Source organism: Thamnophis sirtalis, unplaced genomic scaffold, assembly GCF_051295495.1.
Source record: "Thamnophis sirtalis isolate CommonGarterSnake01/CBP01778 unplaced genomic scaffold, rThaSir2_p1.2 scaffold_14, whole genome shotgun sequence".
NCBI lineage: Eukaryota > Metazoa > Chordata > Lepidosauria > Squamata > Natricidae > Thamnophis > Thamnophis sirtalis.
The window spans coordinates 10,719,582-10,731,193 of record NW_028261394.1 but is presented as its reverse complement, the minus strand read 5'-3'; the positions used below and the strand labels follow the sequence as shown (position 1 = coordinate 10,731,193).

General features: G+C 43.3%; 1 protein-coding gene across 15 annotated transcripts in view; it reads left to right on the top strand.

Annotated features, from left to right (window-relative positions):
* The first annotated feature begins 3,234 nt into the window (after positions 1-3,234).
* The window catches only part of MAPK8IP3 (mitogen-activated protein kinase 8 interacting protein 3), a 70,366-nt gene continuing 61,988 nt past the window's right edge, over positions 3,235-11,612 (top strand). For all 15 annotated transcript variants that reach the window (XM_087729378.1, XM_087729377.1, XM_087729380.1 and 12 more), the window contains exon 1: positions 3,235-3,666. In XM_087729378.1, the coding sequence (XP_087585504.1) occupies positions 3,349-3,666 (318 nt within the window). In that variant the 5' untranslated portion in view covers positions 3,235-3,348. The remainder of the gene's footprint in view (positions 3,667-11,612) is intronic.

The window sequence follows — 11,612 nt, the reverse complement described above, 5'->3', positions numbered from 1 at the left end:
GGGTTTTAGTCTATCCTTTCGGACTGGCATTTCTTAATTTTCTTTCATATGATGCAAGAATGCATTCTAAATGTATTCCATTTAGCCCAGTAATAACGTTTAGGATGGGGAAGCTATGTTGCATTATCAGATAGAAAGCATATTCCATCCAACAGCCAAATAATTGAATGGGACATAATGGATGAATGGATTTACTCCTTGTGTATCTTAGAGGGAGGCTTTAAATATGTGGTATATGTAGTAACAAAATCTTACATTGTAGTGTAAATCAGAATGTTTAATGAGCTTTATGGAACTGGGGATCAAATAATTTTATCTGTATTACATACAGATTTGTATTCCATAATTTCATAACTGGAAATAGACTTGGCTCAAAGTCAGACATTTAAACCATCTGATTTCATTCTGTTTATCTTTCGGGAAAATATTTTATCTTTTAATATTTTGAAGCTATACATTCAGAGGTGGGTTTCTACCAGTTCGCACCGGTTTGGACGAACTGGCAGTGGTAATTTGGCCTGCATTGCAGAACTGGAAGTGACCCAGGCTGGCCATGCCCCCGAACCCATTCCCTGATCTCCGCTGCCATTGCCAGCATGTTTTTTAGTAATTTTTCATGTTCTTCGCGCATGCACAGAACAATTTACAGTGAACTGTGCATGCACATGAAGTGAACCAGTACCAAAACAGGTAGTAACCAACCTCTCTATAAATTGCCTTGGAAAAGATTATATACAGTATTAAAAATGCAGTTACTAATTCTATACATTACTAATTGTATACTTTTGAGAAAAAAATGTTCTAAGTAAAAGAGCTTGTTTCGGTCATTAACGCCAGCATCTTCTTAGAAAAGATCTTTCATTCCATTTTCATTCACACAAAATGAAGAATGTTTCCTTTAGGTAAAGGTAAAGATTCCCCTCGCACATATATGCTAGTCATTCCCGACTCTAGGGGGCGGTGCTCACTTCCGTTTCAAAGCCAAAGAGCCAGCGCTGTCCGATGACATCTCCGTAGTCATGTGACTGGCATGACTAAACACCAAAGGCTCACGGAACGCTGTTACCTTCCCACCAAAGGTGGTTCCTATTTTTGTACTTGCATTTTTTACATGCTTTCGAACTGCTAGGTTGGCAGAAGCTGGGACAAGTCATGGGAGCTCACTCCATTATACAGTGCTGGGGATTCGAACCACTGAACTGCCGACCTTTCTGATCGACAAGCGCAGTGTCTTAGCCACAGAGCCACAGCGTCCTTCTTTTGGTTCTTTTGGGATGGCCTAAAAATAAGGGACAAATTTGGAAGCAGCATCCAAAGATTTCCTTCAAGGCTCTGAAACTCTAGATCAGTGTTTTTCAACCTTGGCCACTTGAAGATGTCTGGACTTCAACTCCCAGAATTCCCCAGCCAGCGAAGGGAGTTGAAGTCCAGACATCTTCATGTGGCCAAGGTTGAAAAACACTGCTCTAGATATTAAAATATTAATTTGAGATATTCCCCCTTTTTTAATAATTGTATCCTATGTTAGTAGAATTTCCTCCCTCCATTTATCTATCAATATTAATAGTCCAATAACAAGGAGTGTGTGAGAAATTCTTAACACAGTATTGAAATTAGGTTTTAATCAATTTATATAATTTCCTTGAGTGAAAAATTACCCATCTATTTGTTCATTTCCAGTACTAAGCTATGCCTTTGAGGGCAAAACAGGGGAATTGCTATACCCATACTCACTGAAGGAATTCATTTTTGAAAGACCTGCGCAACGCATGGAATCACACAATAAATGATGCCCGCAAACCAAATTAAGTTTCCAATTAGCCAAGCTAAACACTTGTGCCTACCAGATCTTGCATTACTCTCAATCACTTTGTTGTCAGGACATGCTGATGTGTCCAGGGACAATAGCCTCTTCCCTCTCCCCCCCCCAAATACTTTCTCTATTTTGAACAGATAAGGTGTGTGATAAAAAGTGTGACTGCTCTCTAGAAGGCCAGATCCTGAAGATGAAACTCAAATACTTTAGCCACCTAATGAGAAGGAAGAAGGACTCCCTGGAGTCATGCTGGGAAAGGATGGAGGGCAAAAAAAGAAGGGGATGGCAGAGAAGGAGGTGGCTGGATGGAGTCACTGAAGCAGTCGGCATGAGCTTAAATGGACTCCAGAGGATGGTAGAGGACAGGAAGGCCTGGAGGAACATTGTCCATGGGGTCACAGTGGGTCAGACACGACTTCGCAACTAACAACAACAACAACAACAAAGGCGTGAGCGATCCCAGCATTGAAGAAAGACCAGATAACTTTAGTTCCAAGGTCATCTTGAGTCAGGCGCGAGGTTGACCCAGTTACTTTCCCTTTGCCTGGCCGACCTCAGCAAGAATTTGCAGGAACTGGGTATGACTAGTTTAATGAAAAGAAGGACTAGGAGTGACATGATAGCAGTCTTCCAGTATCGGACAAGAAGCAATGGGTGGAAGCTAATCAAGGAGAGAAGCAACTTAGAACTAAGGAGAAATTTCCTGACAGTGAGAACAATTAATCAGTGGAACAACTTGCCTCCAGAAGTTGTGAAAGTTCCAACACTGGACGTTTTTAAGACAATGTTGGATAACCATTTATCTGAAGTGGTGTAGAGCTTCCTGCCTGAGCAAGAGGTTGGACTAGAAGCTCTCCAAGGTCCTTCCAACTCTTTTATTCTATTCTATCTAGCAGGGATGTTGGAAGAATAACAACGAGGGGAGATTCTAGGGAAGCTCCCTTTACCTGGAGAACCGGCAGTTTCCTCCTCCTCCTCTTATTCTTTCTATGATTCCGCGTATCCATCCCATCAAGCCCAAAGAAAATCAGGAATGGACCGGGTTGGACTAGAAGACCTCCAAGGTCCCTTCCGACCCTATTACTCTACGTTCTTGAAGCTCAGGAGAGCTCTCCTTCTTGTTATTGTTTATATGCCCCAGCCCAGAGATTTCATGAATGAAAGCCTCCTCCCTCCCTGCGCGTGGAGGGGGGGCTCCCCAGAGACCCCCTTCTCAGCCTCCCCTCCGGGAAGAGCCGGCGCCTGCCCGTCCGCCCGCCGCCTCTGCCTCTCTGCTGCGCCTGTGCGCGCAAGGCAGGAGCGCCAGGGAGAGGCGGGCGACGGGAGTGGCCAGTTGGCGCAGGGCAGGGGCGAGCGGGGGTGGGCAGAACCGAACGAGCGCTGGAGAAGCGGCGGCAGAGGGGAGACCGAGGCCGGGAGAAGCATCATCGCCGCCGCCGCCGCCGCTGCCTCCGTCCATCTTCTGCAAGCCGGCCGGCCGGAGCAGGTGCGGCGGAGCGGCTGGGAAGCGCATCGGCGGCGCCTCCGCCAAGATGTTGGAGATCCAGCTGGACGATGGCGGCGTCGGCGGCTACCCGGGGGATGACTACTGCTCGGGCTCGGTGATGTCGGAGCGCGTCTCGGGCCTGGCCAACAGCATCTACCGCGAGTTCGAGCGCCTGATCCGCTGCTACGACGAGGAGGTGGTGAAGGAGCTGATGCCGCTGGTGGTGACGGTGCTGGAGAACCTCGACTCGGTGCTGACCGACAACCAGGAGCACGAGGTGGAGCTGGAGCTGCTGCGGGAAGACAACGAGCAGCTGCTCACCCAGTACGAGCGGGAGAAGGCGCTGCGCAAGCAGGCCGAGGAGGTGAGCCAGGCGGGCAGTGTCCTCCCCACCCGTCGCCGCCGCCGCTCCCACGGAGGGCGAGCCGGAGGCCCGGGGCTCGGGGGAGTGGGAAGGCGACGAGGCCTCTCCGGCCCTCTGACTCGCGAGTAGAACCGCAGCTTTTCCTCCGTTGCAGCTGAACATGCCTCCCTCCGTCCCCATCCCCATCCTTATCAGCAGAGCCATCGGAAGAGTAACAGCTTCTTCTGTGGCAGGAACAACATCGCTGCTGATTTATTATGCTGGGAGCTTTGGACCCATTCCTTGCGGGGTGAGGGGTAGAAGCTCCCTGCCAGGGGCTCAGCTATTCAGGCCGGGCTGTGTCTGAAAGAAGGCTCCGACTGCTTTTCTCTTAGGGTGGATTAAATTTGTTTTTAAATGAAAGCCGGTAAAGGATTGGAAGAGGTGGCCTAAACCTAGAGCTTGAATTGGTTGTGAATTGGCTCTCTTGAAGGGCAAAGAGAAAGAAGGGTGGCATGGAAATCTTCCTTGATTTATGGGGGAAAGAGGGGAAGGGACATGAGGTTGGCTTCCTTGGAATAAATGACATAGTGGGGAATAATTCGTTTTCCCCATCACTTCCCCCTCCCCAACCCCACCAAACAGACAGTCCTGGTTCAGCCATCCCTTTTTCCCAGCCTCCATCTTTCAGAAGTTTTTGCTTCTCCTTCTCATCATCCACCTTGATGAGCTGTTCTGCTCAAGGAACGGTCATCTCAACAATCCGAGAGCTTGTTTTGATCTAGTAATTAAGGCACCAGTTTAGAAACCAGGTGCTGTCTCAGGCATGAAAATTGACTGGGTGACTTTGGGCCAATCACCAGGAGACCATGCCTTCTAGTCCCGCCTTATGCTTGAAAGCCAGTTGGGTGACTTTGGGCCAATCACCAGGAGTTGGTGAATTCTAGTCCTGCCTTAAGTATGCCAGTTGGGTGACTTTGGACCAATCACCAGGAGACCGTGAGTTCTAGTCCCACTTTAGGCATGAAGTTGGGCTGAGTGACCTTGGACTGGCAGGTCTCTCTCAGCCCAACCCACCTCACAGAGTTGTTGTGGGGAAAATAGGAGGAGGAGGAAGAAGTATTACGCATATTCACCGCTTTGAGTTAGTTATAAAAAATAATAATAAAGGTCAGATTTTAAAAAACTCTTAAAAATTCCAAAACTAGAGGTTGCTAAGTGTGGGAACTGCTGGTATATTATGGAGGCATTGATCCAAATGCGTTTTCCATTCCCCTTGGCAGTCAACCAAATAGATTGGCTTATCCCTGTATTAATTCCTGTCTCAAAACTTGATAATTTATCTTCGGAGGACGTCAGAAAGTCATCCAGCTAGTCTCTTGAAAAATAAGTTTTTTCTGTCCCGATTTTTGAAAATATGTTCTCCTTTTTTCCCTCTTTTCTAGCTTTTCATTTTCAGAAGATTAGCTTGCTTCCTAGCGATTGTACCTTTCTTCCATTTAGCTTTTGGGTGTATCATCCATGCCTTTCTCAGCCTAGTGAGAAGGAATGTTTGGCGCCGATAAAAATGCCAGCAAAAAAAATATACTTTCTATCATTGCATGGAATAAAAAGATATATTTGTAAACATAGGAAGAACCAACCACAGAAAGAGCTTTTGTTTGGGGGTGGCAGGTAGCCAGAAAGTCCATCTAAATAACTTAGTAGATGCATTTGATCTGCAAGGATTTCTTGACTCCTTCAAATTAAATCTGAACTGCTATGTGAATCCAGCTGTTCCAGCAACCTGGATCTATCTGCTTGTTGAGAAAAAAACCAAAATAGAGCTACAAACTAAAATCATTTCACCCAGTCACCTGATTCATTTAATGTGCTCTGCTTAATATGTTAACTGTCAATTGCCAGCAATGGTTTCAATCTTCATGGGTCATGTAATCTCCATCAGATTTATTTTTTTTACAAACCAAACCATAGTTAGGCAATAAACATGCCTGGCTATGGGGGTGTTGTGGTCTGCTGGCAGCCTGTGGCGTTGGCAGCAGAGTCGGACAGTGAGGAGGTTGGGGAGAAACATGGGCCAGTCCTAAAGTCTGGGGAAGGCTTGGACGAGGGCTCTGCGTCGAAGGCAGAGGGGGGGCCAGGGCCATCTGGGAGATGTGCTGCCTTCAAAGTTGGACATCAGCGAGGAAGAGGAACAGGGGGAGCCTGTTCCCAGTGCTCACATGCGCAGAGCTGCCAGAAGGCAAGAACATTTAAAACAAAAGGAGCGGCTTGGGAGTAAGGCTTGGAGATGATGGGCCCCTCCCATAAGACATAAAGGAGGAGCAAAGACACATGAGCTTTTGCAGGAAGCAACTTTGTTCTGGTTGGTTTACAGTCTGAAGCTCCGTTTTGACTCTGTGTTCGTGTAGCCTTGCCAAACTAATTGCCAATTAGGTCTTTGGCAGCTTTTCAAGGGAGATAAAGGTGGGTGCTTATCAGCCTTATCCCAAAGGACTTTGGAAGACTACTGTTGGACTCTTTACAAACTATTTGTGACTCATTACAGGCTGTGAATGAACATAATTCACAGCCATTGAAATAAAAAGAGGGTTTTGTGGATTAAATGTGTGCTTTTTACTGTCTCAGGAAGCCTAGGTCAGAACAGGTGGGTGATGGGCTTCTGAGAATTGCTTTTCTACACCACGGTTACCTTCTAATCTCTTCCAATTTTATCCTGCAGTTTTGTAGATTGGCAATGTTCTTTCGATTTCATTCTTTTTAAAATGTTGCTTTACTGATGATATCTTGCTGAGATGGGAGGCTAGGAGTTTCAACATTGAAGGTGGTGCTGTCAGGATGAATCTTCTTTATTTTCCCAGATTCTTCTTTCTTGGATGTGTCTTTCTATTAAGTCAGCAAGGAAGCTTGGACTCCCATTGTATTTCTACCAATGGTGTGACTAGGACCGAGGTGGGCAGCTGTCCATAGGAACAGAAATGAGAGCTCCTGCATAATTACATCGTCCATTTCTGTAAAAGCACTTTGTGGCTAACACACTCTGACAACCATCACAAGTGCATTAATACAGTTCCTTTAATCTTGCCTAAATTAGAAACAAATCCAATTTCTCATTCTCGACAACTTTCAGTACATTTTTTTTCTTATGACTGTGATCTTGCTTTATGTAGGGTGGCTCACAAAATATTATAATCACGATCCAGGCAAAGTTAAAACCAGGGGGATTTATCTTCTGTATGGGCAGGTGTGTAGACTTAGGCTATTGAAGTTGTGCTGATTTCCAATAACTGTATTAAGTTACCCGCTTCTTTCTCTGGATAAAACAATAAGAGAAATTTGCTGCATTTTGACTGGACCAGGTCTCTAAATCCTAAGATTAGGGAAGAAATGGTTGGTTGTTAGAACATTATGAGTACTATAGATGTACTGAAAGAGAATATGCTGCACTATGTTTATATGTTAGCTGTAGCTGGGTACACGTATTAGGCTCAGCATAATCTGTGTATTCTGGTTTGGATTTAGCATATGCTTTTTTTATAGAATAGAATAGAATTCTTAATTGGTCAAGTGTGATTGGATTCACAAGGAATTTGTCTTTGGTGCATATACTCTCAGTGTATATAAAAGAAAAGGTACAACACTTAATGATAGTCATAGGGTACAAATAAGCAATCAAATCATACTAGGAAACAATTGATATAAATCGTAAGCATACAAGCAGCAAAGTTACAGTCATACAGTCACAAGTGGGAGGAGGTGGATGATAGGAACAATGAGAAGATTAATAGTAATAGTAATGCAACTTAGTAAATAGTTTGACAATGTTGAGGGAATTATTTGTTTAGCAGAGTGATGACATTCGGGAAAACCTGTCTTTGTGTCTAGTTGTTCTGGTATGCATTGCCTTATAGCGTGGTTTTGAGGGCAGAAGTTGTAACAATTTATGTCCAGGATGCGAGGGGTCTGTAAATATTTTCATGGCCCTCTTTTTGACTCCTGCAGTGTACAGGTCCTCAATGGAAGGCAGGTTGGTAGCCATTGTTTTTTCTGCAGTTCTAATTATTCTCTGAAGTCTTTGTCTGTCTTGTTGGGTTGCAGAGCCAAACCAGGCAGTTATAGAGGTGCAGATGACAGACTCAATAATTCCTCTATAGAACTGTATCATCAACTCCTTGGGCAGTTTGAGCTTTCTGAGTTAGTTCAGAAAGAACATTCTTTGTTGTGCTTTTTTGATGACTTGTGAACCAAAAGTATGTAAACCTATCTGTTATGGCTTAATGTTTTGTTCCTGTGCAATCATGACTCAATAAAGCACGGTTAACATGAACTATGGCATAGTGGGAAATATAAATGTGTGGTTTGCCAAACAGTTTTGCTAGTTTTTGCAGTTTTCTGATAGACGGTTGTGAGAATAGTAGAAGAAATATGTGCAAATGTGGTAGAAACGTGAAGGTGGCTAAAATCCCTAGAAAAACACATTAAATTGTCCTGAGTGGTTCTGAATTTTGGTTGCTTTCTTAATTGAGTTTTTCATTACCCTTCCCCCAAATTACACGTCTGTATTTAGGTAGACAGGAAAAGAAACCAACATGATGTGTTTTCACCCTCCTTTTTTCTTTTGTGTGAACTAAGAAGGATTTTCTCTGAGATGTTTTCTCAAATTACTTTCTTGGCCCAAGGTCAGGAAATTTTTCTCTGGCTTGGTTGTCCTCTTATCCTTCAAATCCATTTCCTTTGCCCTCTACACAAACATGGGCATATCTATCACAAACATTAAATTCCTGAAATCATTGAGAGAGAAAATTTGTTAATCTGTGCATAAATATATACCTATCCTCATTTACCTCAATGGCTATATACCAGAGTCTTCCAATCTAAGCAAGTTCCAGATATGCTTCTTGGGGAATTCTGGGAGTTGAAATCCATACATGTCAACCTGGAACTTGTTTAGGTTGGGAAACCCGGTTGCATGTATGACTTCTTATCAACAGTGAGCTTGAGTATCTAAATAAAAGTCCAGGATCATTTATGAAAGCCTTATTGGTTTATTGAATATATAACATGGTGCTGTTGAGGTAAAAGTACTGTATTTTCTGAAGTATAAGATGCACTCTAGAGTATAAGACGCATCAAGGTTTTGAAGAGGCAAATTAAAAAAAAAAGTTTTTGCACTCTACAGACCTCTCCAAAACAGCCAGTTTTTTGCGAAAATGGGCCCTTTTTGTCAAAAAAAGGGCATGCATAGCCTTTAGGGAACTTATAGAGTGTTCCTGGGGGCTGGGGTGTGTGTGCAAAATTGAGCAAAAAACAGCCAGGTTTCAGGAGGCAAAAAAATGTTGTATTCAGTGTATAAGATGCACCCAGATTTTCAGCCTCTTTTTTGAGGGAAAAAGGTGCAGTTTATACTCCAAAAAAATACAGTAGCTCTGAAATTCTCTAGCACCAGTTCACAGTATTAGATAATGAATTTCCCAGCCCAACCCCCAGGATCCCATGTAAACCATGTAAACCAGTTATCTTGTTATGGGAACCATCTGCCTTCCTCTTCACACCTGTCAATATGTCCTTGAAAAGTTTCCTGACTTTCGCAAGCTTCCATGGGACTGTAGAAGTTTCGGTTCTCCAACTAACCCATTTGTACACCTCTGCCCCCCCTTTCTGTAATGGGAAGGTGAAATGAATCTGGCATGTAGCTGCCAATGTTTCACTCTTAACACCTCTACAGTCAGAATAGAGATTTTAAGCCTTGATATGATTTGTTTTTATTTTGACTTGGCTTTAATGAACACATTTCAGTAAACTATGATTAGACAAACCAGAACATTTGGGAACCCGGTCTTGGTATTCCATACAATCAACTTCCTGATAGTTAGAACAATTAATTAGTAGAACAATTTGCCTTCAGAGTTGTACATGGCCCAACATTGGAAGTTTTTAAGAAGAGATTGGATAACCATTTGTCTGAAATGGTATAGGGTTTCCTGCCTAAGCAGGGGGTTGGACTAGAAGACCTCCAAGATCCTTTCCAACTACTCTACTCTACTCTACTCTACTCTACTCTACTCTACTCTACTCTACTCTACTCTACTCTACTCTACTCTACTCTACTCTACTCTACTCTACTCTACTCTACTCTATTGTGTCTACTTAAAATAACATTAATTATTAAGTTGAGTAGCAGCATCTCTCTGAGATGACCAATGCAAAAAAGGTCTTGGTTCCGCTAGCTAGAGGTGCCAGATATCCCACTTAGAAATTACATCCTGATAGAAAAGGGGGAATAAAGCTTATTGATACGTGTTAATTTGTGAAACCGTTTGCCACCGACAGTTGTTTAAGAGAGATCAAATTGACAGGTGTCTGGGCCTTTTGTCTATTTAGCAGCATATTGTTTAAACAGGAATACGGTTCTCTGGCACCTAGCCCCAGGGTTTTCACATCATCTGCTACTAGAATCTTTTTTTAAAAATCAAATACGTATTGGAGCATTCTGTCTTCAAAGTGTATACACTGAGCTGTCGTCTTTCCCCAGTTGGGCATTTGAAGCTTATGACTTAAATTGGCAGAAGAGGAATAAAACTCCAGGGTGCTGAGTTTCTGTAATAAAAGATTTTAGCATGGTTTGGCTTTGAATGATAATCACATTCATAGACATTGGTTCATTTCCACTTCTTTGCTAGCATAAAATTAGAATTATTCAGGTAGTCAAGACTTCTGGATTGGTCTATTTTTATTAAGGATACGGTAGCATCACAGACTATTTATGAATATAGTTTTTACTGTACTAGCAATTATTTTGAAAACTAGCTTCTTTCTAAGTTTCTAGTTCAACAGAATAGAATTCAGTATTTTATGGACAACGAATAGAAGTATACAATAGACTAGATTCCTTATTGTCTTCTTGCTTCATTGGAGTTTTCTGAAAACCAGTGATGGATACTAAACTGAGTTTTTGTTGATTATTTGTCAGTTTCCTAAAATGTATCAGTTTTGATCGCTTTGTCTTGTGAAAACAATGAAGAAAAAATGTGGCACTCTGCCAGATCACAGGACAGTGTCCTGATGGGTAAATATTTTTCCACTAGGTAGAATCATGCTAAGAAGGTTGACAATTCAAGGTGCTGGTTATTTTTTACCTTTAAAGCCCTACAAGACTTGAGGCCAGGCTGTTTGTACGACTTGTTGTTGTTAGTTGCGAAGTCGTGTCCGACCCATTGCGACCCCATGGACAACATTCCTCCAGGCCTTCCGGTCCTTTACCATCCTCCGGAATCCATTTAAGCTCATGCCTACTGCTTCGGTGACTCCATCCAGCCACCTCTTTCTCTGCTGTCCCCTTCCTCAATCTTTCCCAGCATGAGGCTCTTCTCCAGTGAGTCCTTCCTTCTCATCAGGTGGCCAAAGTCTTTGAGTTTCCTCTTCAGGATCTGGCCTTCTAAAGAGCAGCCAGGGTTGATCTCCTCTAGGACTGACTGGTTGGATCACCTTGCAGTCCAAGGGATTCGCAGGAGTCTTTTCCAGCACCCTAGTTCAAAGGCCTCAATTCTTTGGCGCTCAGCTTTCCTTATGGTCCAACTTTCACAGCCATCCATTGCAACTGGGAAAACCATAGCCTTGACTATACACACTTTTGTTGTAGGGTGATTGATGTCTCTGCTTTTTAATATGCTGTCTAGATTTGCCATAGCCTTCCTCCCCAGGAGCAAACATCTTTGTAGGACAGCCTCTCCTCTAATACATCTACATCTGTTGGGACCACAAAAAAGGACCTTCTCAGTAGCGGCCCCTTCTTTATGAAACATTATTCCCCCAAAGGTACAGATGGCTCCCACCTTGTTGCTTTTTCAAAGGGCCATAAAAACATGGTTTTGTCAGAAAGCCTGGGGACCATGAATAGAGATTGGAGCCAATGAAGCGGCTGATTTGATTATGTTTGTTGCTGTAACAGAAACTGTTTTTTTTTTAAA